This window comes from Ictalurus furcatus, chromosome 5 (assembly GCF_023375685.1).
Source record: "Ictalurus furcatus strain D&B chromosome 5, Billie_1.0, whole genome shotgun sequence".
In the NCBI taxonomy this organism is placed as follows: domain Eukaryota; kingdom Metazoa; phylum Chordata; class Actinopteri; order Siluriformes; family Ictaluridae; genus Ictalurus; species Ictalurus furcatus.
In genome coordinates, this window is record NC_071259.1 from 30,409,067 (window position 1) to 30,432,413 (window position 23,347).

At 41.8% G+C, this 23,347-nt stretch overlaps 1 protein-coding gene across 7 annotated transcripts; it reads left to right on the forward strand.

Moving 5' to 3' along the window:
• Window positions 1–314: 314 nt before the first annotated feature.
• hcfc1b (host cell factor C1b) lies at window positions 315–23,243 on the forward strand. 7 transcript variants are annotated; one of them, XM_053625726.1, is made up of 28 exons: window positions 315–421; window positions 2,937–3,141; window positions 6,051–6,199; window positions 6,291–6,451; window positions 6,633–6,841; window positions 7,223–7,307; window positions 7,661–7,767; window positions 7,861–8,040; window positions 8,246–8,572; window positions 9,598–9,749; window positions 9,901–10,095; window positions 10,712–10,936; window positions 11,230–11,331; window positions 11,428–11,653; window positions 11,779–11,915; window positions 12,302–12,440; window positions 12,593–12,798; window positions 12,907–13,858; window positions 14,327–14,466; window positions 15,115–15,360; window positions 15,721–15,967; window positions 16,101–16,406; window positions 16,651–16,769; window positions 16,889–17,026; window positions 17,140–17,325; window positions 17,466–17,763; window positions 18,143–18,206; window positions 21,107–23,243. In XM_053625726.1, exons 2-28 carry the CDS (start codon window positions 2,943–2,945, stop codon window positions 21,144–21,146), a joined length of 5,535 nt encoding a protein of 1,844 aa, XP_053481701.1. In that variant the 5' UTR covers window positions 315–421; window positions 2,937–2,942; the 3' UTR covers window positions 21,147–23,243. The 7 variants fall into 7 exon arrangements, 5 of the variants coding, with proteins under 5 accessions (XP_053481701.1, XP_053481698.1, XP_053481696.1 ...); XR_008386015.1 differs by lacking the exon at window positions 315–421 and adding an exon at window positions 18,534–18,721 and having other exon boundaries at window positions 449–3,141; XR_008386016.1 differs by lacking the exon at window positions 315–421 and adding an exon at window positions 18,537–18,721 and having other exon boundaries at window positions 449–3,141.
• The last annotated feature ends 104 nt before the right edge of the window (window positions 23,244–23,347 follow it).

The window sequence follows — 23,347 nt, forward strand, 5'->3', positions numbered from 1 at the left end:
TGTAACAGCCGAAAACAGTCTTCTCTAACCAGCCTTTCTTTTTTTTTTCTTTTAATCTCACGAAGAGAAAAAACCCCCAAACCATCACAGAAATTCTAATGGTTTCCACTGCAAACACCCTTACAAACCATCAGCTGTTAACCGTTTAAAACCATCACCATTAGTGTTCCTTAATGGTATCCACTAGACATAACATGCCACCAGTAGAAGGCAACAAATTACCAGTAGACACCCATTTAAACCAAGACAAATTCTATGAGGGTTCTGGAACTGGAGACTCCTTCCACAAATGTTAAAGAAAGGTCTCCTTAGAGAAAACCTCAACATAACAACGACTACAGGGATGGATGGATGGATGGACATAAACAAGCCCATATTTGATGGACATATTTCCACAAGAACGTTTTAGTTGAGTTCTGATGTGAGTAAAAGGAAACACAACTAAGGTGAAGACAGGTGTAACGGTGCTCTTCATGTGGGAAACAAAACCGGATATTTGCACTCGTTTGACGTGCAGTAGGTGCTCCACATCTGGAGAATAAATAGATGCCGTTAGTTGATTGTTGTGAGTGAAATAGTTTGCGGAGGGAAGCGGAGCGCCGCTCACCGTCCGAGCTGCCGCACTGCCGGCGCTACTGAGGCACAAGCAGCCACGGCGCTTATTTACTGAAGGGGCTTGTCAAGAAGATGGCGGCTTCCTGGGCGGCATGAAAGGATGTAGAGTTAGCAACATCTACAGAAAACAAACACACACTCGGGGTTGAATTCGTTTAACTGAGTCTCTCCCTCGATTTTTTCGGTTTTAAAATAACAACTCGGAAGTCTCGAGTAAGTATTTGTTCACGCTTCGAGATTAGCGAGCGTGAATACTTTTGCACCATTCTGATGACGGCTAACGGTACCGTCCGCCATTTTTCTTAAGGGAATGCTAGCTAGCGATAAACGAGACAAACGAATATTTGAGGGAATTGCATAAATGCCTCTCTTTCATCATGAATAAAAACCCACTACAAATGAAGCATGTAATATTTCTCTGTCGTGCCGAAAAAAATATATTTCTGCACAGCCTTTCTGCTAAAAAAAAGTAAGCTATCGCCGTTTTATGCTAACGCTATAGCTTAGCTGTCGTACTAGCCATAAAGCCTAGAACTACCTCAGCTAGTCTGCTAACGTGACTCGTTAGCTATCTTAGCCTAAGCAAGTTAGCATTCGCTGTGCTTGTATTTTTACTTGTTTAACTCGCCGCGGTTGCAGTGTTTGGTTGGTAATAAATGTCATTTTAGTTGGAATTTTTGTATATTTAGCGACATGTTTGCACCTTGTAGGGGGGGGGAAGAAAGCGCTTAGCTTTGTGCTAGGTGGAGGAGCAAATGCGATTATTTGGTTTTGTTGTATCAAGATGGCGGCTCCCATAGAAAAAGGCTGCAACTGAACACTCGGGGGCGAAAAAAAAAAGATAATAAAATGCTCTACAAGAAATTCGAGAATAAATAAAACAATGAGTGTTTCTGCAGAGGTACTCAATTAGGGTCTTCAACGTGCAGAAAAATATTTTCAATTAATTAATCACTTAACTTTAACCCAAAAATATGGAAATTGAAGGGTGTTTTTTTTTTTTTTTTGTTCACCGCCCATTTTTAATTCTAACGTTAGCTCTCAGTAACTTAACCATAAAATCAGCTAAGCCATGTCCTTATTATTACCATTTATGTTACATAATGTGCACATCTGTTAAAATAATAATTAGCAAACATACATTGAATTTAGCTAGTTTTTTAGAGGGCTTCTATTTTTATTCGTATCTTGACGGTGGTTAGTTAGCTCGCTAGCTTAGCCTTTTAGCCAATCGGCTAAGCAGCATTATTATTCCCATTAGCCACCGGGTTTGCTAACCAAAGCTACAAGATGGCGGCACCCGATGGGAATTTGCACGGCTTTTCTCTCTCTTTCAGACATCTTTAACAGACAAGATGGGAACTTTATTTTTCGGATTATCAACGGAATGCGAGTGGAAATGATTTTGCATGAGATGCATTAGCATTTGCGGAAATTTAAAAAACAAACACGGCCCTCAAATTAATCTTTTTTTTTGCTTCACCCGGCGGGCTTGTTTTATTTTGTCGCAGAGCGTATGCCGCTAAAATGGCGGCTTCCATCAGATTCTAAGCTAAGCTAGCATCTTAGCTGGCTACATTTTGTACGGACTTAAAACGGCACTGTACTAAAAAAAACTTACACTTTACGAATTTACACTTCGATCACACTTTAATTTAGAGTTTTTCCCTCGAGTTAAATTTTTCTTAACGCTACAATGGCGGGTTGTGTGGCTTTTTAGATGAGCTACCAAAACGTAGCTGGCTACATATTTTTTTTGTGTGTGACGCGGCTAACGCGAAGCCTGAAGCTTTTATTATTATTACTACAGTTTTAAAACTGCTCAAGCGGAGCAGTAAACTTGGAATGGACTAGTTTTGTTGTTTTTTTTCCCTTTTTTTTTTTTTTAAAAAAAGAGAGATTTTTCTTGCATTAGGTAAACCATGCGATTATTTCTATCGTATTAGGCTTTATATATACGTCCTATATTTTGTTATTTTTACCTGTACATGCTAATCCAGTCGAAAGAATTAGCCCCTGCTTTGGCAAAAAAAACGGTTGCTAGATATTTATATAGAGAAAAATAGATATAAATATCTAAATTTAGTTAGTTAGGAGTAACTTCCAAAGTGATAGTTTAGCCTGGCCTGTGTATACGCGCGTTGTTTAATTTTCTTAGTGAAATAGATAAATATATTTTTACTCGCCGCCTTTTTTGGCGCTAGCTAGCGAGCTAGTTAGCATGCTAGCTCGCATACTTAGCCATCTAACATGCCTTCATTTTTTGTTTTGTTTTCATTTGTGAATTTTATTGAATGGTGTTTTCTTTTCATTTTGTGAAGGGGGAAATGGCTTCTTCTGGTACCAACACCACATCGAGCGCTTCGGGCTCCGTGTTGCAGCCGAGGTGGAAGCGGGTGCTCGGATGGTCCGGCCCAGTACCTCGGCCTCGTCACGGCCACCGCGCCGTCGCCATTAAAGAGCTGATGGTGGTTTTCGGCGGCGGCAACGAAGGAATCGTGGACGAACTTCATGTATACAACACAGGTAGTTATTATAATCATGCTATATATTTTTTCGATAGTAATTTGTTTCGGTGTGATTTGCATAAGTAAGTAGCGTAGTGCACTTGAGTAAGCTAGCTTTTTTGTGCTAACTTTTAACACGCTAACTCAGGCTAGCAATCAGAGCTCTGGTCTTAATGCACAACACAGGCGGCTAATGTTACCGAAAATATGCGATTATTTGTTTCCTGCACATTTTATTGTTGGTTTATAAAATATATCAGCTCACATTTGAGACGTTATTTTTAGTGTTAAATTGTGAATATATATGTATATGTTAAAATTTATATACATAGATGAACATTTCTGACTAATGTGTAAAAATGCTAACACAGGGGTTAGCGCTTTCAAAGCTTCAGCTAAGCAGCTAGTGCTTTAATGCTAGTGCGTGTGCGCGCGCGAGTGTTTGAGCTAGCCGTAAGAGTCAGTCTGCTGCCTTCTACACAACAGAGAATGGAGGGAAAAAAATGCAAACAGAAATGGCGGGATAATAGAGCATCTACGTCACCGCGCCGACAAACCACGCCCCTTTTATACATCCTCACGTTTCTCTGTAAATATTTACACACACAAAAAAAGCAAAGGTCAGAGTCACTAATACACACTTAATTGGTGAATAACTAATTAATTGAAGTAATTAATGCAACACCTTCATGCATTATAAAATGTGTATTACATGCATATAAACTCACATTTTATACACTCGAGTGCAAAAGGAGAAGTTTCATTCACAGCGAGACGTTCTTTAGTGTGATGTCTCTGTGAAGAACAACCTAAAATAGTATCACACACACGTTCTCTAATAATCGTGTGTTTGTGCTGTCTCATAAAGATGTTTCTATTGCTTTATCACAGGTTTTTATTTGTTTGTTTTTCTATATAAACCTGTTGGAAAGGTCATGTATTGATGGAGCAGTGAATAAAACCAGGAATTCTCTAGACATATTTACAAAAATGCATGGAATTAAAATTCAATAATGCACTTTTAATAGGTTAGAAACAAACTGAAGTAATTAATGCAACACCTTCATACGCTTTTGAATATATTTTTTTTTTACGTTATAAAGTTGAGCACAAAAGATAGCCGAAACTTTTTAACATAACAAGAAGCTATTTTAAAAAAAAGCTTAATCTTTAAGAAAAAAGCTAGTTATTTATAAACCGTTTTCAATATATTATGAATTAATAGAGAACAAATGTGACCAGTAATCCCCTGAACAAATTTACAAAAATGCTTGAACATAAGATGAACGATTACTGAGTTGATTAATAACTAATTGAAGTAATGAATGCAACGCTGTTTACGTCTTTTTAAAATCGATACGGATGTTGCTTTAGTGAAACTTAACCAAAACATAATTTCAGAGTTTTGCATTTGCCTTTCTGAAAATTCTCCAACATGTAGGTCTAATTCTCGTTAAGGTCTTCAAGATGAACATCTTAAAGATTTGGAAAGATTATTTTTAAAATAGTGTATAAATAATTTGCATTATATAATAGCGTGGAAAATGCAAGCAAAAATGGTGGGATGATGGTTCCGCGACGTCACTGCAACAGCAAACTCTCTGAATTTCATTTCGCTACAAATTTAAGATTAGTTTTTGCACAATTAGTTGATTGTTAAATAATTGCGCGAATGAATGCAACATGTTCATAAACTTACAGATGCCACATTGGTGTGTGTGTGTATATAAAACAAATACCTTGTGCCTAGTGCAAAATAAAACCTGCATACCTATAAGACGGCGATTCTCAAAATGAGGCCCAGGGATCCCCCAGATCCATGAACTAGTTACCTGCAGTGGTGAAAATCACAACCCATCGTTATTAAAGTTATCAGTTTTTTTTTCCCTTCAAGTACACTACCAGTCAAAAGTTTGTGGACACTTGACTGCAATGTTGCTCATGATGTTAAAAACCTTTTGATCTGAAGGTGTATGATTAAACGTGTGAAATCAGTGTCGTAGACAAATATAATTGCGCCGATGTATTTGTTTCTTTCATTAAAAAACTAACGTTTTATTTACCAAAAAAATTGCTTTTTAAACCAACGACTTGGATCGAAATATCCCAGAAAAGCAGCCGATAAGAGTCCAGCGTCGGTGTGAACTCCTTTAATACTGTTTTAAAAAGCATCTCAGGGAAATTTATCAAGAAATCGGTCGAGAAAACGCCAAGAATACAGTTCTGGAAATTCTAGGCAAAAGGGGCGTCTACTTTGAAGATGTGAAAATATTAAATTATTTTGATTTATTTTTGGGTTTTTCACAACATAATTCCTATAGTTCCATTTGTGTTACTCCAGAGTTTTGATTACTTATTATTATTATTAATAATAATAATAATAATAATAATAATAATCTAAAATGTGGGAAATAAATAATGAGTGTCTAAGCTTTTGACCCATAGTGTAGTAATTTGACTGGTGTCTTGAATTGAATGGATTTAATTTAACCGAAGCTCAACGACTCAGACAAGTCTCCCTATACATAATGGAAACTGGGACCTGATCTGTTTTGAGTTGAGGAATAACTGCAATGAAAGTCTGAGAGCCCTGTTCATAACGTACAAGGAAAGATGAACTTTCACTTGCATCAAGAAGCTTTTTTGTGTTTCTTTTGCCTTGCCTTTTTGCAGTAGTGTTAATTATCCTACAGACGTTTTAATTCAAAAGTAGATGTCGCAAGTACGTGATGTAAATCCACGTCTTCATACTTACTTGGGTTGCTTGAAATGGCGTCGTTAAGTCTACCTTTAGTCTGTTAGAATGATCATAGAAAGCTCTCGGTTGTACACGTTTCTCTGCTTTTCATCTGTCTAACGCTTCATTACTGCTAATCAGGATGTCGTTTTATTAAACGTCCTGTTTGTGATGTTTTTGTTCCCCTGTAGCAACTAATCAGTGGTTTATCCCGGCTGTCCGGGGCGACGTGCCACCCGGCTGTGCTGCATATGGATTTGTGTGTGACGGCACCCGCCTGTTGGTGTTCGGGGGAATGGTCGAATATGGAAAGTACAGCAACGATCTTTATGAACTACAGGTGGGTTTGTCGTATGTCGAGTAAGTTTAAAATTATGAATGATTTGGAAAAACAAAATTCAAGTATCATTTTGTTTTTTTTTCAAACACAGGCCAGTAGATGGGAGTGGAAACGGCTGAAGCCTAAAGCTCCAAAGAATGGCCCTCCTCCTTGTCCACGCCTGGGCCACAGCTTCTCCCTCGTGGGGAATAAATGCTACCTATTCGGCGGACTTGCCAACGACAGCGAAGATCCCAAAAACAATATTCCAAGGTTGGCAACTATACTTAACCATAATTAGTCGGTCACATTGTTGTGCACGCTTTGCAGCACCTTTCATGCTCTGTCTCTGTTTTCCTGAAGCGGCGTAGTAGATTTGGATTAATAAGACTGGATTTTCTTAATACCAGAAGTGTTTTCATACCCAGAGTGTTTTTCCTTCCCCCATGTACAGATACCTGAATGACCTGTACACACTCGAGCTGCGTCCGGGCTCCAGCGTGGCAGGCTGGGACATCCCCATCACATACGGCGTGCTTCCTCCTCCTCGCGAGAGCCACACAGCCGTAGTGTACACAGAGAAAACCTCAAAGAAGTCTCGCCTCGTTATCTACGGAGGCATGAGTGGCTGCCGCCTCGGAGACCTTTGGACGTTAGATATAGGTAAGAAATACAGGAAGGTTAAAGAAATGATGCCTCGATTGATAAGTGAATATTATTAGCGGATTTGCTCTACTGAACGTTTTGAGAACTTAGGAATTTTCCTCATTTTAGGAACATCCATTGAGAAGAGTTCAGTTATTTGTTTTTGTTTATTTATTTAGTAGTGTTACACAATATTGACTAAAACCGTGCGATTTAATTACAATGTAAACAAACTGCTAATCACGTGTTTAATTAATAAATAAAACAAATTTTAACGAAGCCAAATCCACTGTTATGATCAACTCGATATAACATACAGTTCTAGGTCTCGGTGCATTGTTCCTCCTGTGCCGAGAAGTTATGAACGATCATTTCATAAACAATTCTTGCCTCCTACAGACACACTGACTTGGAACAAGCCGGCAATCAGTGGCACTGCTCCGCTCCCTCGCAGTCTCCACTCTGCCACCACCATAACCAACAAGTGAGTGTCCTCAGGTCAAATTTATAAACGCTTATACAATGTGACCCTGACTTTACTGTACAGTGTGCAGACAGAGCCGGGCTGTATTGTTTGATTGTGCACATTTTAATCTAGGAGATTTAGTGCATCTCTTTATAATTTAATTGTGAATAGTAACAGTGGGTTAGGTCAAAGCTAGTGATCAGGAGGTTGTGAGTTTAATCCCAGGAATGCTAGAGAGCCACTGTTGGGCCTTTTTAATCCAAGCCCTTAATTGTGAGCAGCGTTCTATAACACGGCTGGGGTTTTGCGACGGTAACGCATGGTGAGTGCACCTGACTCATAAAACTTGTGCCATCACAATCTCTCTTGAGGATGTACGTGTTTGGCGGTTGGGTGCCCTTGGTGATGGATGACGTGAAAGTGGCTACACATGAAAAGGAATGGAAGTGTACAAACACACTGGCATGCCTAAATCTGGGTAAGTTTTAATAGTGGCTATACTTAGCCTCGTAATTCTGAAGAATACTTTAGGAATATGGATAAATGGAATTTCTCTCTCTCCGTCTCTCAGACACAATGACATGGGAGACTATTTTAATGGACACTCTGGAAGACAACATCCCGAGAGCCAGGGCAGGACATTGCTCCGTAGCCATCAACTCCCGACTGTATGTTTGGAGTGGCAGAGACGGCTACCGCAAAGCCTGGAACAACCAAGTGTGCTGCAAAGACCTCTGGTATTTGGAGACAGGTGAGGTTATTGGGTTTTAGTTTATTTTTTTTATATCTTATTAATTAATTATGCACCTGAACTATTTAGGCAAATAGAGTTGAAAGAACTTTTGTGTCTCTCCCTTCCATCTTGGTTTCCCAATTAAAAAATGAAGCCGTGGTAGTAAATCGTTATTTTGTGCTCTTTGTGTAAACATTTGACTTGACTTGCACGTTTTCTACAGACCGTCCTCTGGCGCCCTCTCGCGTGCAGTTGGTTCGTGCCAATACAAGTTCTCTGGAGGTGAGCTGGGGCGCTGTGCCCACCGCTGATGCCTACCTGCTGCAGCTGCAGAAATACGAAATTCCAGCAGCGACGACGGCCTCATCCCCCAGCGTCACTCCCACTTCCTCGCTGCCCTCCAACTCACCCAAGAGCCCGGCCCCAGCCGCTGCGGCCCCTGCCTCTCAGAGCGTGCCCGTCACAGGGGTAACCCTCATACCCCAGGTGCCCTCACCAACTGCGTCCATGCCTGTGAGCCCGCTCGCTGCAGCCTCACCGCGCGGTCCAGGTAAAAGTGGGTAGCGTCAGAGAAGTTATTTACAAAGCCGAGTTTGTGTGTGAAATTCGTACGACTCGTTTATGGTCTCCAGACAACTAAGCTGTGTTATGTGCAATATGTGCAAATTATCTAGAGAGGGAAGTACACCGCGCCACAAAATTAAAACTTGAGCAAACTGGGATTAAAAAAAAAAAAAAAAAGCTAAGCTTCTTGACTTTTAGAAAATGTTGTACAACAAAGCTGGGTAGCTAATGCTAGTGAAATTTTCTTGTATAGATATGAGTTAGCTAGCTGGATTTTTACCAAACTGCGAAGTCTGTTTTATTTTATATTTTTAAACAATTAAATATTGGAAATCAAACTATTATCAGTTTTACCAATAATATTTTTTTTCCATAATTGCTTATCGGTTTTTGTAATATTGGAAAACTGATAAATGGCGCCATCTTGTGGCCGCTTTACGTTTCGCTCAGCACTGCCATTGTAGCGCTGTATTTGAGAGGAGACGAGTCAACAACAGTGTGCACAGAAAGTATACTTGCTTTGCTTTAATTAATAAACTTTATTTAACATAACGCTTATTAATATACAAATTAGATATTACATAAACTCTTTATGTAGTTTAAGCATCTTGGCGCTAAGAAGTAGACACAAACTCCGTCATGTAATCTGTTTACCTCATCGGTGCTTTTATTTTTTTGGGGGGGGTGGACACACTTTGGTAACAGTGCACTTTTTTTGCACTCTTTCACACCCCTCTATTTATTGGTATATAAATAAGAGTTTTGTATGCAATGAGAGTGAAAATGACCAAATTATTATAAATAAAATGGTTTGTTCAGTTCAGTGGTGGTGTTATCGGTTCTGCATATCGGTTATCGGGCACATAAACATGCAAATCTCAGTATCGGTTATAAAAAATCAATATCGGTCGATCTCTCTCTATTAAATATTTGTGCTCATGTTATATATTGGTATTCAGTTACTACATATATATTGTCTTCCCTTCTTGAACCTTCTCTATGCTTTTGCAGCCATCCTGAAAGTGGCAGCACCTCAGTCCGCTGCTGGGACTTCTATTGTCACCGTGCGTCAGGCCAATCAAGTGGGAAAATCCCCGGTTACAGTTGCATCACTTCCTGCTGGAGTCCGAATGGTCGTTCCTGCACAGAGCGCACAAGGAACAGTAAGTTATTTATATTTCTGAGCAGCCCACAGGGGGGGAAAAGCAGTGTTTTCGGTCCAAGTTAACATTTTGTATTCGTTAGGGCTATTTACTTTTACCACGTTAATTTTTTAAAAACCTTTAGAGATAACTTCCCGCTTGTCCTCTCTAGCCGATCGGGAGCAGCCCTCAGATGAGTGGCATGGCCGCTCTGGCTGCAGCGGCGGCTGCCACACAGAAAATCCCTCCTTCGTCATCAGCCACTATGCTGAATGTTCCAGCAGGAGCCACCATCGTGAAAACTGTTGCTGTCACTCCAGGCTCCGCAGCTCTTCCTGCTACAGTGAAAGTAGCCTCGCCAGTGACGGTGAGTGCCATTTTACAGCCTTAATTCCGCCTAGGAATTTTAAAGTGACCGAATAAAATCTGATCTTCATAATAGCTGTAGTATAACTCATAAATCCTGTCTCCTTGTCACAATGATGAGGTTAATATTTATCCACATCACAGAGAACTTCAGTCAGATTAAGTATTCTCTATGGACGCGTTGACTTTGATTCTGTGTTTAAGTCGACAGACGTTAGCTTTTAAAAAAAAATAAAAATTATTATACCTTGTCTACTCCCCAGTATCTTAAAACAAATGCTAGGCTGCAATATAAACGTCTTGTATTAGTGAGTAATACTTCAGTATTTCAGGTCTAATAAGGCTTGAGGTAATAGTTGAACGTAAAATCTGAATAGTACCCGAGCCTACCAAACAGCTGAGAAACGACGACCGCCAAACCTGAGCACCGTTCAGTGCTTTATTATAGGTGATAATCTTAGACATGAAAAATTTACTTCAAATAGGTCTTTCTGATAAGGTTTAGAGCATTTTATTTTTTCTTTTAAGGGGCAGTTTCACCCGTCTCCTTTACCTGCTTCTGACCCTGTGTATACTGAAGTCTCACTGATTTATTTCCCTCCCTCCCCCCAATCAAGGTGAGCAACCCAGCCACCCGCATGCTAAAGACTGCTGCAGCTCAAGCTGGAACTTCTACCATCACGACCCCTAACACGCCAACACGTCCCATCATCACCGTGCACAAATCGGGCACGGTGACTGTGGCCCAGCAGGCTCAGGTGGTCACCACTGTGGTTGGAGGAGTCACTAAAACCATCACGCTTGTCAAGAGCCCACTCACTGTGGGCAGCGGCGGCACTCTGGTGAGGATCGAGCACTGAGAGAGTTGTCTTAGCTGGTCTGCTATTTCCATAGAGTAGAGTGACGTGTTATTGTGAAATAATAATCGAGTTGATGAGTGTTATAGGAGTACAAATGATGCATGTGATACTTGAGTGAAGTGGATCATGAAGTTAATTCCTATATCAATATGATGGACGGTATCATTGTGTGTTTGTGTGTTAAAATTGGTGTTTGCGCTTAGTTTTCCTTGATCATTTTGAATTATAATTCAGCGAATGTTCATAAAGTAAACTTTTGTGTGCTTTCTTCTCAGATCTCAAGCCTTGGGAAGGTGATGTCCATGGTCCAGACAAAACCAGTACAGACCGCTGCCGTGACAGGCCAGGCTGGCAGCCCTGTCACACAGATCATTCAGGTCAGCTTACCAGAATTAATTCATTTCTTACATTGGTTCTAGATCGGTTTTCAAAAGACCACGGAACAGATGACTGACTTGACGTTATTTTCCCAGACGAAGGGTCCTCTGCCTGCAGGCACCATACTGAAGCTAGTCACCTCAGCAGACGGCAAACCCACTACCATCATCACTACCACACAGGGGGGTGGTACTGGCACAAAACCAACCATTCTGGGCATCTCCCCTACCACCACTAACAAGCCTGGCACCACCATCATCAAGACCATACCGATGTCTGCCATTCAGCAGGGAGCTGCAGGTTTGTCTTACCGCAAGTTCGGTGAGCTATAACTCTTGCCACAGGTTGGGTTGGTCTGGTTCTTGTTGTGCTGAATTAAATGTTTTTCTTTATGCTTTAAAGATGTGCTTTCTGTAGTGATTTCCCCCCGACCCTATTTTTGACAGGTGCTACCAGTAGCACAGGTATAAAGTCTCCTATCACGATCATTACGACCAAAATGATGACGCCTGGAACACCAGGAAAAATAATCACAGCAGTACCAAAACTGGCTACTGGAACTGCACAGCAGGGAGTGACTCAGGTAAGGTCCTCTTGAACCTATGTCCTCGTAGCCAAGGGAAATAAAACTAAAACATACACTAATGGTCAAAAGTTTGTGGACACTCGACTGAAATGTTTCTCAAGGGTTATGATTAAATGTTTGAAATCGGTGTTGTAGACAAAATTATAATCGTGCCAAACATATTAATTTCTTTCATTAGGAAACTAACATTTTATTTACAAAAAATATATATTTTGTTATAATGAGATGCTGATTAGTCCGGCCAAGTGGTGGTGTAGTACAGTAATAATTAGTGTCAGTAAGGATTCTCTTACTGTAAGTGTGACCTGCTGGGATGAGTTTAAAAAAAAAAAGAAAAGTATTTACTTATTTTTGTGTTCTTTTTTTAATTTTTTTTCCCCCAGGTGGTCCTGAAGGGGGCGCCAGGGCAGCCTGGCACCATTCTTCGCACTGTGCCCATGGGCGGTGTGCGTCTCGTTTCTCCTGGTACCGTTTCTGCTGTCAAGCCCACAGTTACCACACTAGTAGTTAAAGGCACCACAGGTAACACAAGGCTATTAACATATTAAATAGCAAAAACATATTACTGCATATTTATAATGCCGTACTTCCTATAATGCGATTACTGGCCCTCTTTGGAATTTTTTTTCTCTAATTAATGGGATTTCTAACGTTCTCGCCCCGTGTCTGTGTAGGAGTAACTACTCTCGGCACTGTGACCGGAACAATCTCAACCAGCCTGGCAGGGGGCAATGTTCCCACTGCTAATGCTAGCCTGGCTACTCCCATAACCACCCTGGGCACCATCGCCACACTCTCCAGCCAGGTGATCAGCCCTACAGCTATCACTGTGTCTGCAGCCCAGACAAACCTGACTACTGCACCTACAGTGGCTATACAGGTACTGCACATGCATGCTGTTCAGTCTGTCAAGTTAAATCCTTTAATCTGTCATAGTTCTAATATTAATCTGAATGATTATGATGATGATTTTCTTCCCCTCTTGTAGGCAGCTACACAGCCCACTCAGGTGACGCTGATAAGCACCCCCAGTGGTGTTGAGGCCCAGCAGGACCTCCCCGTGTCCATCCTGGCCTCTCCCACCTCTGAGCAGCCCTCCACCACAGGTGCTGAAGCAGGCGACACCCCAGGTGAAGTGACTCTGGTCTGCTCCAACCCACCGTGCGAGACCCACGAAACCGGTACCACCAACACGGCCACCACAGCTTCCGCCAAGATCGGAACCGAGCGCGTGTGCTCTAACCCACCTTGCGAGACACACGTGACCGGAACAACCAACACGACAACCACGGCATCATCCGACATGGGCCGTGTGCAGCAAGTATGCAGCAACCCGCCGTGCGAAACACATGAAACGGGCACTACAAACACATCTACGCAGGCGTCCTCCAACATGGGCAGTGCAGAGACCAACACGGTACAGAGAGTGTGTTCTAACCCGCCATGTGAGACCCATGAAACCGGCACCACCAACACCGCTACGCAGGCATCTTCGAGTATGGGCAGTGGGGAGACTAACACTGTACAGAGAGTGTGTTCCAACCCACCTCATGAAACCCACGAAACGGGTACCACCAACACCGCTACGCAGGCATCTTTGAGTATGGGCAGTGGGGAGACTAACACTGTACAGAGAGTGTGTTCCAACCCACCTCATGAAACCCACGAAACGGGTACCACCAACACCGCTACACAGGCATCTTCGAGTATGGGCAGTGGGGAGACCAACACGGTACAGAGAGTGTGTTCCAACCCACCATGTGAGACCCACGAAACCGGCACCACTAATACACCTACACAGGCTTCATCCACCATCGGATCAGGGCAGAATGGCACGGTGCAGAGAGTGTGTTCCAACCCACCATGTGAGACTCATGAGACCGGCACCACCAACACGGCTACTACCGCCACCAGCAGCCTCGAGTCAGCCGAAGGAACAGGTATAGCTGATTATCTCTCTCGGGTTCCTAGGAAATGTTGATATGTTGGCTAGCCAAATTGAAGTCAAAAGCCTTTTAAGAGCCAAGTACTGCACTTATATTCTATAGTTTAGGCTTAATTATTATAGTTAATGCCTGTCACACACTGGACTTCCCATTTTGATTGGCCCTTTCCAACAGATTTTAAGATTGGTTTGCAAATCTCCTGTTTGTTTTAGGCACAGATGATCTACAAGTGGTGTTTAGCACAAATAGGTTGATCTTGTTTTTGATCAGTTTTTCAAGGTGGTGCTTGGTTTATTGGGAAAATATTGCGTATCCTGAACTTTTGCTGCAGGATTATCTGCATTTTTGCAGACGTGCTGATGGTCAAGATTTAATTTTTTTTCCCCTAGTTGCTTACAAATTATAAACATTATGTTTGTGTGTATAATGATCAGCTTTGCGGGACTGTGGTTTGTCTTGCAGCGCAACAGAGTGGTAACGGACAAGACGCTGGCACCAGTGCAGAGGCAACTTCGTCGACAGAACCTGCCAATCCCCCGATTCAGAGCAGAGCCATCACCACAGTGACTCAGGCCACGCCCACCCCAGGACCCTCCGTTCCGGTAAGTCTTTGTTTCAACTCGTTTTAACTAGAGGTCGACCGATATTGATTAAAAAAAAAGACACCACTGAACTGAACGCACCTTTTTATTTATAACAATTGTGGCAATTTCACTTCCTCCTTGCATACAAAACAAACATCTTGTATATACATCAAGCAAGTATATTTTACCTGTGTACGCGGTTGTTCAGTGGACTCTCTTCAGATTTAGTGCTCCTGCACGCAATTCTCAAAACGCTCACAAGGTGGCAGCATTCATCGGTGGATCCGATATTACAAAACTGACATCTGATAATGGAAAAATGCTTAAATGTCGGAAAATATTGGCAAAACCGATTATCGGTCGAGCTCTGGTTTTAACTTTTACTCGGACAGTGTTCATCTGTTCAGTGACTACAGTGAACTCGTTAAATTAAGGGTTTTGGTGCAGGAAGTAAAGTCCTTTCTTTTCTTAGTTTGCACAATTTTGCCATCTAGATTATCTGAATGCTAATCAAAATTTGTTACGCTGCCCTTTTACTGTACCATGATTGTGGAGGTTCAATACTTATCCCACTATATATATTAATACGGATGGGATGACCATAAACAGACCTGACTCGTGCCGTTTTTATTGATATACTTATTTCACCCCCCGCTGCCCCTGCAGGAAATCTCATCCATGGCAGGCTCCGTTGCTGTAGTGGAGGGCTCTGGTGAAGCTGAGGCAATGGAGCAGGGAGACTCTGAGGCAGTAGCGATGGGTGAGGAGCCCATGCAAACCGAGGGCGAACTGGGTGAAGACGGAGCTGTCCGAGTCGTTGCTATTGAGGAGGGTGCTGCCGGTGAGGCGGGCACCATGCTGCAGGTTCATGTTGCCATGGAAGCACAGCCGGGTCAGGGAGAGCAAGCTGAGGTAGGGATGGGCGTGCTCGCCAGAACGTATTGCAGTACAGATGTTTAGGTTTGCTAAAAACGAGCAAAATAGTAGCGCCATGATTAAAAAAGAAAATTAAAAATCCAAAAGTTATATAAAATCTACAAAAACAGTGAAAAGGAGAAATTGAACAGTGTTGACTTTTAATATCTTTTAATGTCCAATCAGATTTTTTATTTACCAAATGTTACGAGTAAATGAGTTATTCGGGAAATATAATATAATGAACTTGACTGTATGATTACTACATCGTACAGATCACTGTACTACTGCAACAATGATCGTTTTATTTATGTATTTGTTTGTTTATTTAATGAATATAATTGATCATGTCTGCAGATGGAGCAGGGCGGTGAGGGCGCGGAGGCCGTAGCTCTGGCAGGGCAAGACTCCGAGGCCTTGGCGCTGCCTCAGGAACTGATGTCAGCTGAGGGGCAGCAGACCACGCTGATGGTGACAGGACTGACCCCGGAGGAACTGGCTGTCACTGCTGCAGCAGAAGCTGCTGCTCAGGCTGCAGCCACAGAAGAGGCCCAGGCGCTCGCCATACAGGCCGTGCTACAGGCAGCCCAACAGGCCGTGCTCAGTGAGTCATCATCTTACAGCCTAAGCTTTAACAGGATGCTCACTACGAGAGTCGAGTTGGTGGAAACAGCATTGGAGCTAAATTTGTATTTTTATTTATTTTATTAACACCCCCCCACTCTTTCTTCTCTCAGATGAAGGAGACTCTGGACAGGACGGTCAGCAGACCACCACCATTCCCATCGTACTGACGCAACAGGAACTGGCTGCTCTGGTCCACCAACAGCAGCAACTCCAGGAGGCTCAAGCAGCTGCTGCAGCTGCAGCAGCCGCTGCCCAGCAGCTGGCGGCCGATTCTGGCACAGCGACTTTACCCACCGAGGGCCTGGCACCCGCAGACAGCCTCAACGACCCCATGACCGAGAGCAACGGCCATGAGATGGCCGCCGCAGCAGTAACCGCAGCTGTGGCTCAGCTTCTCCCCAGCACTTCTGCAGAGAGTGAGGAAAACAAAACATGCAATCAAAACCATAGTGTACCAGTATTAGCTGCTTCTTTCTTTCCAACTAAGCAGGGGTACACCTGAGACCTCTTGTTTAATCAGTTTCTTACTCTTTAAACATGTCTGTAACGGATACAAGGATAAAACTAATGGCCTTAAGAAGAAATTTGAACGTCCTGCACCTTTTATGCCATAGCAAAGAATAAAATGTCCGTATTTACAAATGCTTGCTTTTCACGCAGCTTTGGCTCCATCGAGTACACTTGCCCCGTCCCAACCCATGGTGGTTGCCAGCCCTGCAAAGATACAGGCCGCCACTACGCTTGCTGAGGTGGCCAATGGCATTGAGTCTGCAGCTGGGGTGAGCTGACTAATCCCCCCCACATACACTTTCACTATTCTATATCATTAAGTGTTTCAGAAGTATGTGCTGGTCATTTAAGTGCTTGAGTTTCTTTCTCTTTTGTCTGATATCAACAGAAGCCAGGAGTGCCCCCTGCAGTCGTGAAACCGCCAGTGAAGAAAGAAAATCAGTGGTTTGATGTCGGAATCGTCAAGGTGACCAACACGGTCGTCACACACTATTACGTCCCAGCAGACGATTCAGAGGTTACTGATGTGAGTCGGATTTTTCTCTCCTGCTGTGAATGACAGATTTGTCTCACTATCATATATTATATCGTGAGCCATGTGTGAACAGCCGTGTGAGTGAGGTTGCCTTTATTTTGCAGGATGATTCTGGGGCCATACCAGACTACAGTCAAATGAAGAAAGTGGAGCTCTCTCCCGGCACCGCGTACAAGTTCCGTGTGGCCGGAATCAACGCTTGTGGCCGTGGAACGTTTTCTGAAGTTTCGGCGTTCAAGACCTGCTTGCCTGGCTTCCCAGGAGCACCGTGTGCCATTAAAATCAGCAAGGTGAGCTGCTTTTTTTTAAATTATTTTTTTAAAATAGACACTTAAATATTCATGCCTTCTCTGTTCTTTCTTTCACATTTTCATTCATTGCACATTGTGGTGTGTCCCTCCCCTCTTTCCCTTACCCCCCTCCTAATCAGAGCCCTGATGGTGCTCACCTCACCTGGGAACCTCCGTCTGTGACGTCAGGGAAGATCATAGAGTACTCCGTCTACCTGGCCATCCAGAGCTCTCAGACGACCGAGGCAAAAGCATCTGCCCCGGCTCAGCTGGCCTTCATGCGGGTGTACTGTGGCCCAAATCCCTCCTGCCTAGTCCAGACCTCCAGCCTGTCCAACGCCCACATCGACTACACCACCAAACCAGCCATCATCTTCCGCATTGCCGCTCGCAACGAGAAGGGCTACGGCCCTGCTACGCAAGTCAGGTGGCTACAAGGTGAGTCGACATAATGTAGTAGTTATTGTTGTTAATAATAATAACGTATGCCACAGAATGCCAATAAAGTATTTTGTGGTTTTGATTTGCTAAATGATAACTAGTTGTATCGTTTGACAAGTTAAAAACACACCTGATGCATCACATATTGCCCAGCCCTACTGTTTATCTTAGTATTACACATTTTACACCTTATTTTAGAAATACTTACTTCAGTTGTTCCAGAGCAACAGTTTTGCTTGCTACGGTTTATTTAGTACTTCGTAGTGGTGACATTGGACAAAGAAAATTATATTTTGTTTAAATATGTTGTATGTTTGAGAGAATACGGAGAAGTGTACTGTGTTTGTAAGCCTGGAATGTGTGTGATCTTTTCTAGAAACCAGTAAAGATGGATCTGCTGCCAAACCTGCAGCGAAGAGACCGGTCTCATCTCCTGATACGTGAGTATTTCATTGAAATACCATGAATACGTACATGGGTTAAACACTATCTAGGGTTCAATTCAGTTTTATTTGTATAGGGCTTTTTACAATAGACATTGTCTCAAAGCAGCTTTACAGAAATATATAAACACGGTATACAGATATTAAAAGTGCGAATTTATCCCAATTGAGCAAGCCGGTGGCATGGAAAAACTCCCTGAGCTGAATAAGAGGAAGAAACCTTGAGAGGAACCAGACTCCTAAGGGAACCCGTCCTCATCTGGGTAACAACAGATAGTGTGAAAAAGTTCATTATGGTTTTATATGAAGTCTGTTTGGCCTTAGAAGCAGCCGTAGTCCCAGCAATCTGGAATTGGAATAGATGAGAGCTCCATCCAGAGGTAGGACATCCGAAACGGATCAGGCATGTCCGGAGAGCAGAAAGGATCGGGATCTCTAGTATCTCCATAAAATCGTGTCTGGCTCGACAGAAGGAGAGAGGGAGAGAAAAGATTATTAGGACTGTGCTTAAGGTAACAAAGTCTAGTCATGGTAGGCTTGAGTAAACAAATACGTTTTAAGCCTAGACTTAAACACTGGGACTGTGTCTGAGTCCCGAACACTAATTGGAAGACTGTTCCATAACTGTGGGGCTCTATAAGAGAAAGCTCTTCCCCCTGCTGTAGCCTTCGCTATTCGAGGTACCGTCAAATAGCCTGCATCTTTTGATCTAAGTAGGTGTGGCGGATCATAGAAAACCAAAAGGTAGCTTAGATACTGTGGCGTGAGACCATTTAGTGCTTTATAGGTTAATAATAGTATTTTATAACTAATGCGAGATTTCACTGGGAGCCAATGCAGTGGTGTTAAGATAGGGGTGATGTGGTTGTATCTTCTGGTTCTAGTGAGGACTCTAGCAGCTGCATTCTGGACTAACTGGAGTTTTGTTTATGCACCTACTGGAACATCCATGGGTCTATCCTAAAATGTGATTCAGTGGCGAATAAATTGGTGTAATAGAGCCGAAAATATCTTTTGGGCCAGGGTGAACAGGCTCGCACAGATGCACAGTGAGGAAATTTAGGAGCCAGCAAAAGTCATTGCAATTTAATGAAGCGTTTTCTTTTGAGTGATTAAACGTTACCATTCTGTTTTAAACAGGGATGAACGAACAATTAAAAGGGTTTTTATATTAAGTTGTGTTTTTAAGGGGCAATTTACATGACTGTGTTTTCGACTAAAAACGGGAAACTTTGTACGCGTTTTGGCTGTTCGTTTACACGACGATGGCGTTTTGGGGCCTGAAAACGCACACTTTTGAAAATCGGGTTTCAAAGTGCAAGTTTTTGAAAACGATGCCGTTATCGTCTCTGTGTGAACGTATAAAAACGAGAATTTGTGAAAGCGACGACGTCATGCGCACGTATATTATGTGTTCAGTCTATAGGCGTGTGCGCTAGGACTTCAAAACAATGGCGGACTACAGGACTGTGTTTGTGCTGCTGGAGATTTTGAGTGTATTGACGCTTTTCCAGCAAAGTGTAGATTTACCACATCACTACTACGACCAGCGGAGACGCTTTTGTTACATACGCCACATTATTAACCCACGTCTACACTGACGAAGGGGTATTCAAAACCTTATCATTATCTTTAAGATTCTGTTTTGGAGTATGTGTCCTTTTATTGCTAATAAAATATAGAAAGCAGTTGGACTGCCTGTGTCTCACCATTTGATTCGTATTTGCCGATTTTGGTACAACGATGGTCAATTACTAATACTTAAAGATGCACTATATATATATAAATATAAAAAAAAAAAAATTTCAGTATTTAAAAATGAACAAGCTTTAACAGAATTCTGACCTGGACCACAAGAAAAGATTCAGTTGAAGACAGAAAAGCCATTTCCACTATGGGGGGGAGCACTTCATGCACATTTCATGTACATTACATTACATTAGGGACGTCTCGGCATTTATTAACCAAGAAGAATAAGCCGCATCCATGCTTGACGAGCATGCCTTGAAGCACGCTGCGTTATTTGATGTGTTGACGGAATTTCCACTGAAACAGGGAGTCAGGGTGTGGCATATCAAGTGGCTCCGCCCCCTTTTTAAATAGCCAGTAGCGTTTAGCTTACCTCACAGCTCGGGCTAAGCCGTACTTGACAAATTTTAATTGAAAAAATCAAAAGTGAATGAATTCAAGCCGTTTCCTTTTTAACAGACTTGCAGTCGGAAAACGGAATAAAATGCACGCGTTCGATCAGCCAAAGACATGTTTATGAGCCTTGCGTGATTTTCATCTCTCAACTTCGGCAAGGTGATTTATAATTTGTGGGCGGGACACTTCAGATTCTACAGAGTGTTCGATTGGACAGAAGATCTGATGAGCTCAACATTGTTAATCCGTATCGGTGGTAGAGAGACGGACTGAAAATTTTGCACTCGCATATCTTCTAAATGCGGATTTTGTCATTGTTTGAGTGCACTAGCTTATAGATAACCTTTAAGGCTTATTAAACATTCATACTAAGAGCCACAAAACATCAATTTAGATTTCATGGGGACTTTTATGGGGATGAATGGCTTGAGAAGTACGCTTTTAGTCTAATCACTTCTGACTTGTCACCCTTTCAAACAGCTATCATGAAATGATGACCACTTCTTCAGATTGTCTTGTTTTATTGCCATAAACTACTACGTGATAATCACTAGTGATTAAGTGCTTATGCTGACCTTTGTAAGCAAGGAATTTGATGGATGAAACTGGGCCTTCAGAATTATTTATTATGTTTTTATTTAAATAACCCTGTTTTAGATTTCTCAGTTTCTACCAAAAGAAATGATCTGAAAATGTCTTGTAAAATGTACCCCCCCCCCCCCCCCCTTTCTTTTTTTCCCCACTCTCTACAGGAAAGGTACCGGTCCAAAAAAGGCCAGAGCCGACCAGTGAGAGATTTTGATGTGCCCCTCCCCCTTTGAGACCAAGACCCCTGACCGAAATCCTTCCTGCTGAATGCCCTCCCCAGCCTTATTAAACCCACATCCCCCTACCACTTCCAACTTAACATGAAATGACAGCGGGGGGGGGGAAAAAAAGGAGAAAGATCAAGATAATCTGTTTGTGCCCTACCCCAATCATCACTGGACATCCTGGTGCCATGGACGCCTTATCGCTTCGACTGTGTTAAAATGAAACCGTATTATAAATGTTTCTTCACACAAACAGTTAAAAGCACATTCTTTTTGCTTTGTCCTGGAAGTTTCGTGTGATAAATTTCCAATGGCAGCATTCAGTCAAGTTAACTGTCTTGTTTTTCTGTAGTTCGTTTTTTTTTTTTCCTCCTTCCTTCATGTTCTTTTATTTTATCTTACAAGCAATAGATAAAAAAACAAAAACAAAACAAAAACACAACTTTTGCTCTTCAGCCAGTTTTTTTTATTTTTTATTTTCAAGTCTGTATATTTCAGTTGGACACAGACAGACGTTTGATGGTAACTGAAGAGGGAGAAATCCGACAATGAAGCTACACCTGGAAATCCATTGAAGGATGGATGGATGGATGGATGGATGGATGGGAGGGGGGGGGGAAAGCAACAACACAGCACTTGGTGATGCTTCTGAAGACAAAAAACTTTTTCATTTTAAGACATCTGTAATTGTATATTCAATCCGAGTCCAGTAGCCTGTTATTACATCACTGTGTTTTTTCATTCATAGCGAAGAGGGAATTGGAGAACTGTATTTTGTAACGAAGCTATAAGGACTCCGATCCTTGTAGAGGGGGAGGCGTATGCCTTTTTTTTTTTGTTTTTTTTTTTTTTTAAATTGCATTGAAATGCATCTTGTATAAAGAAGGGGAGGGGGGGATCCCATAAATAGTAAGAAGTGATGCAGAAGCTCGCTGTGTGTGGTTTATTTTTGTATTTTTTTCTTCTTTTTTTTAAGCAGAGAAAAATGTTCCCTTTATTGTGTACGTGTGCATTTGCTCCGTTTTAAAAACGCGTTTCCTGCTCATTCCTATAGTCCGAGTGTCACGTGGGATCCCGTGGCCGATTGTCCTGTGTGCCACGGAATTTTCTCCATCCCACCTTTAAGGAATATTTCAAAATGATGATTCAGAAATTAAAGATTGACGTGAACTTTTTCTACTCACTTTGGAGAAAGACTATCCATTTAAACCATGCTTTAGCATACTGAACATAGGTTTTTCATTCTTTGTTTCTTTATGCATTTTTTTTTTTTCTTCCCCTTCCAACTTGTATATTGTTGATCATTTAAAGGAGTGTGTTGCTGGAAGGCTGTTTGTTCTTTTTGTTTTTTTCTCTACCTGTTAACCTTTTCACTAGTCCATAGTTTATGTAAACTTTGCTTTTTAAAAAAAAAAAAAAATTTTTTTTAAAAGCATTTGTGGAATTTTTTTTTTTCTTTTCCCCCCTCCCATGCTTGTTTGTGAGCTGGTTTAGAAGTAAAAAGCAAACTTGGGATTCTTCTCATCGTGGGGAAAATGTCGCAAGCATTTTCATTCATCTTGGGACGGTTGACTTTTATTTTTCTCCCTCCTTTTTTTTTTTTTTTTTTTTTTTTTTTTTTTTGGCAGATGGTTTCGGCGTGCAGGGTACAGATGGATTACCAGTGTCGGATTGAGAGTGCTGATACGGGATGAGTTTTTGTTCATTGTGTTCAGTTGGATAGCTCAATTCCGATCCTGGACCAGCATACTCGCTCTGAAACGTGATTTTGCATTACGACCCCCCAGTTTCTAGAATGATGTTTGACTGACTGAAAAGTGCACCGATAATGTGTCTGAATGGGGAAATGGAGAGAAAAAAAACAAAACATTGGTTTGCTTTTCTGACAATTTTGTGGGAAAATAATGGATTATTGGCACAGCCAGCGGTTGAACTCAGTTGTAAATTAGTTCTTTCACGTAGCAAGAAGTAAAACAAAACTCCGCCTTTTTATATAATTATCTGTAACAAATGTTTTTACATGTTGTCATCTATTGATTGCTTTTGTGTCTTGACATATAAAAGTAATGGAAATCTGTCTCTGTGTTCATTTGTGTCATGTTGCTTGACATTGATGAGTTTTGTTTTTTTTTCCTGTGGGTGTTAGAGGTTTCTTTGGATTATGTACAATTAATATAAAAG

What these genes read in the sequence shown, in the direction of transcription:
- hcfc1b (XM_053625721.1), top strand. Translation starts at nt 2,910, where the DNA reads ATGGTGTTTTCTTTTCATTTTGTGAAGGGGGAAATGGCTTCTTCTGGT. An exon ending in CACAGCAGGGAGTGACTCAG is followed by an intron (nt 11,916 to 12,301) that starts GTAAGGTCCTCT and finishes TTTTTCCCCCAG; the next exon opens with GTGGTCCTGAAGGGGGCGCC. An exon ending in CACCTACAGTGGCTATACAG is followed by an intron (nt 12,799 to 12,906) that starts GTACTGCACATG and finishes CCCCTCTTGTAG; the next exon opens with GCAGCTACACAGCCCACTCA.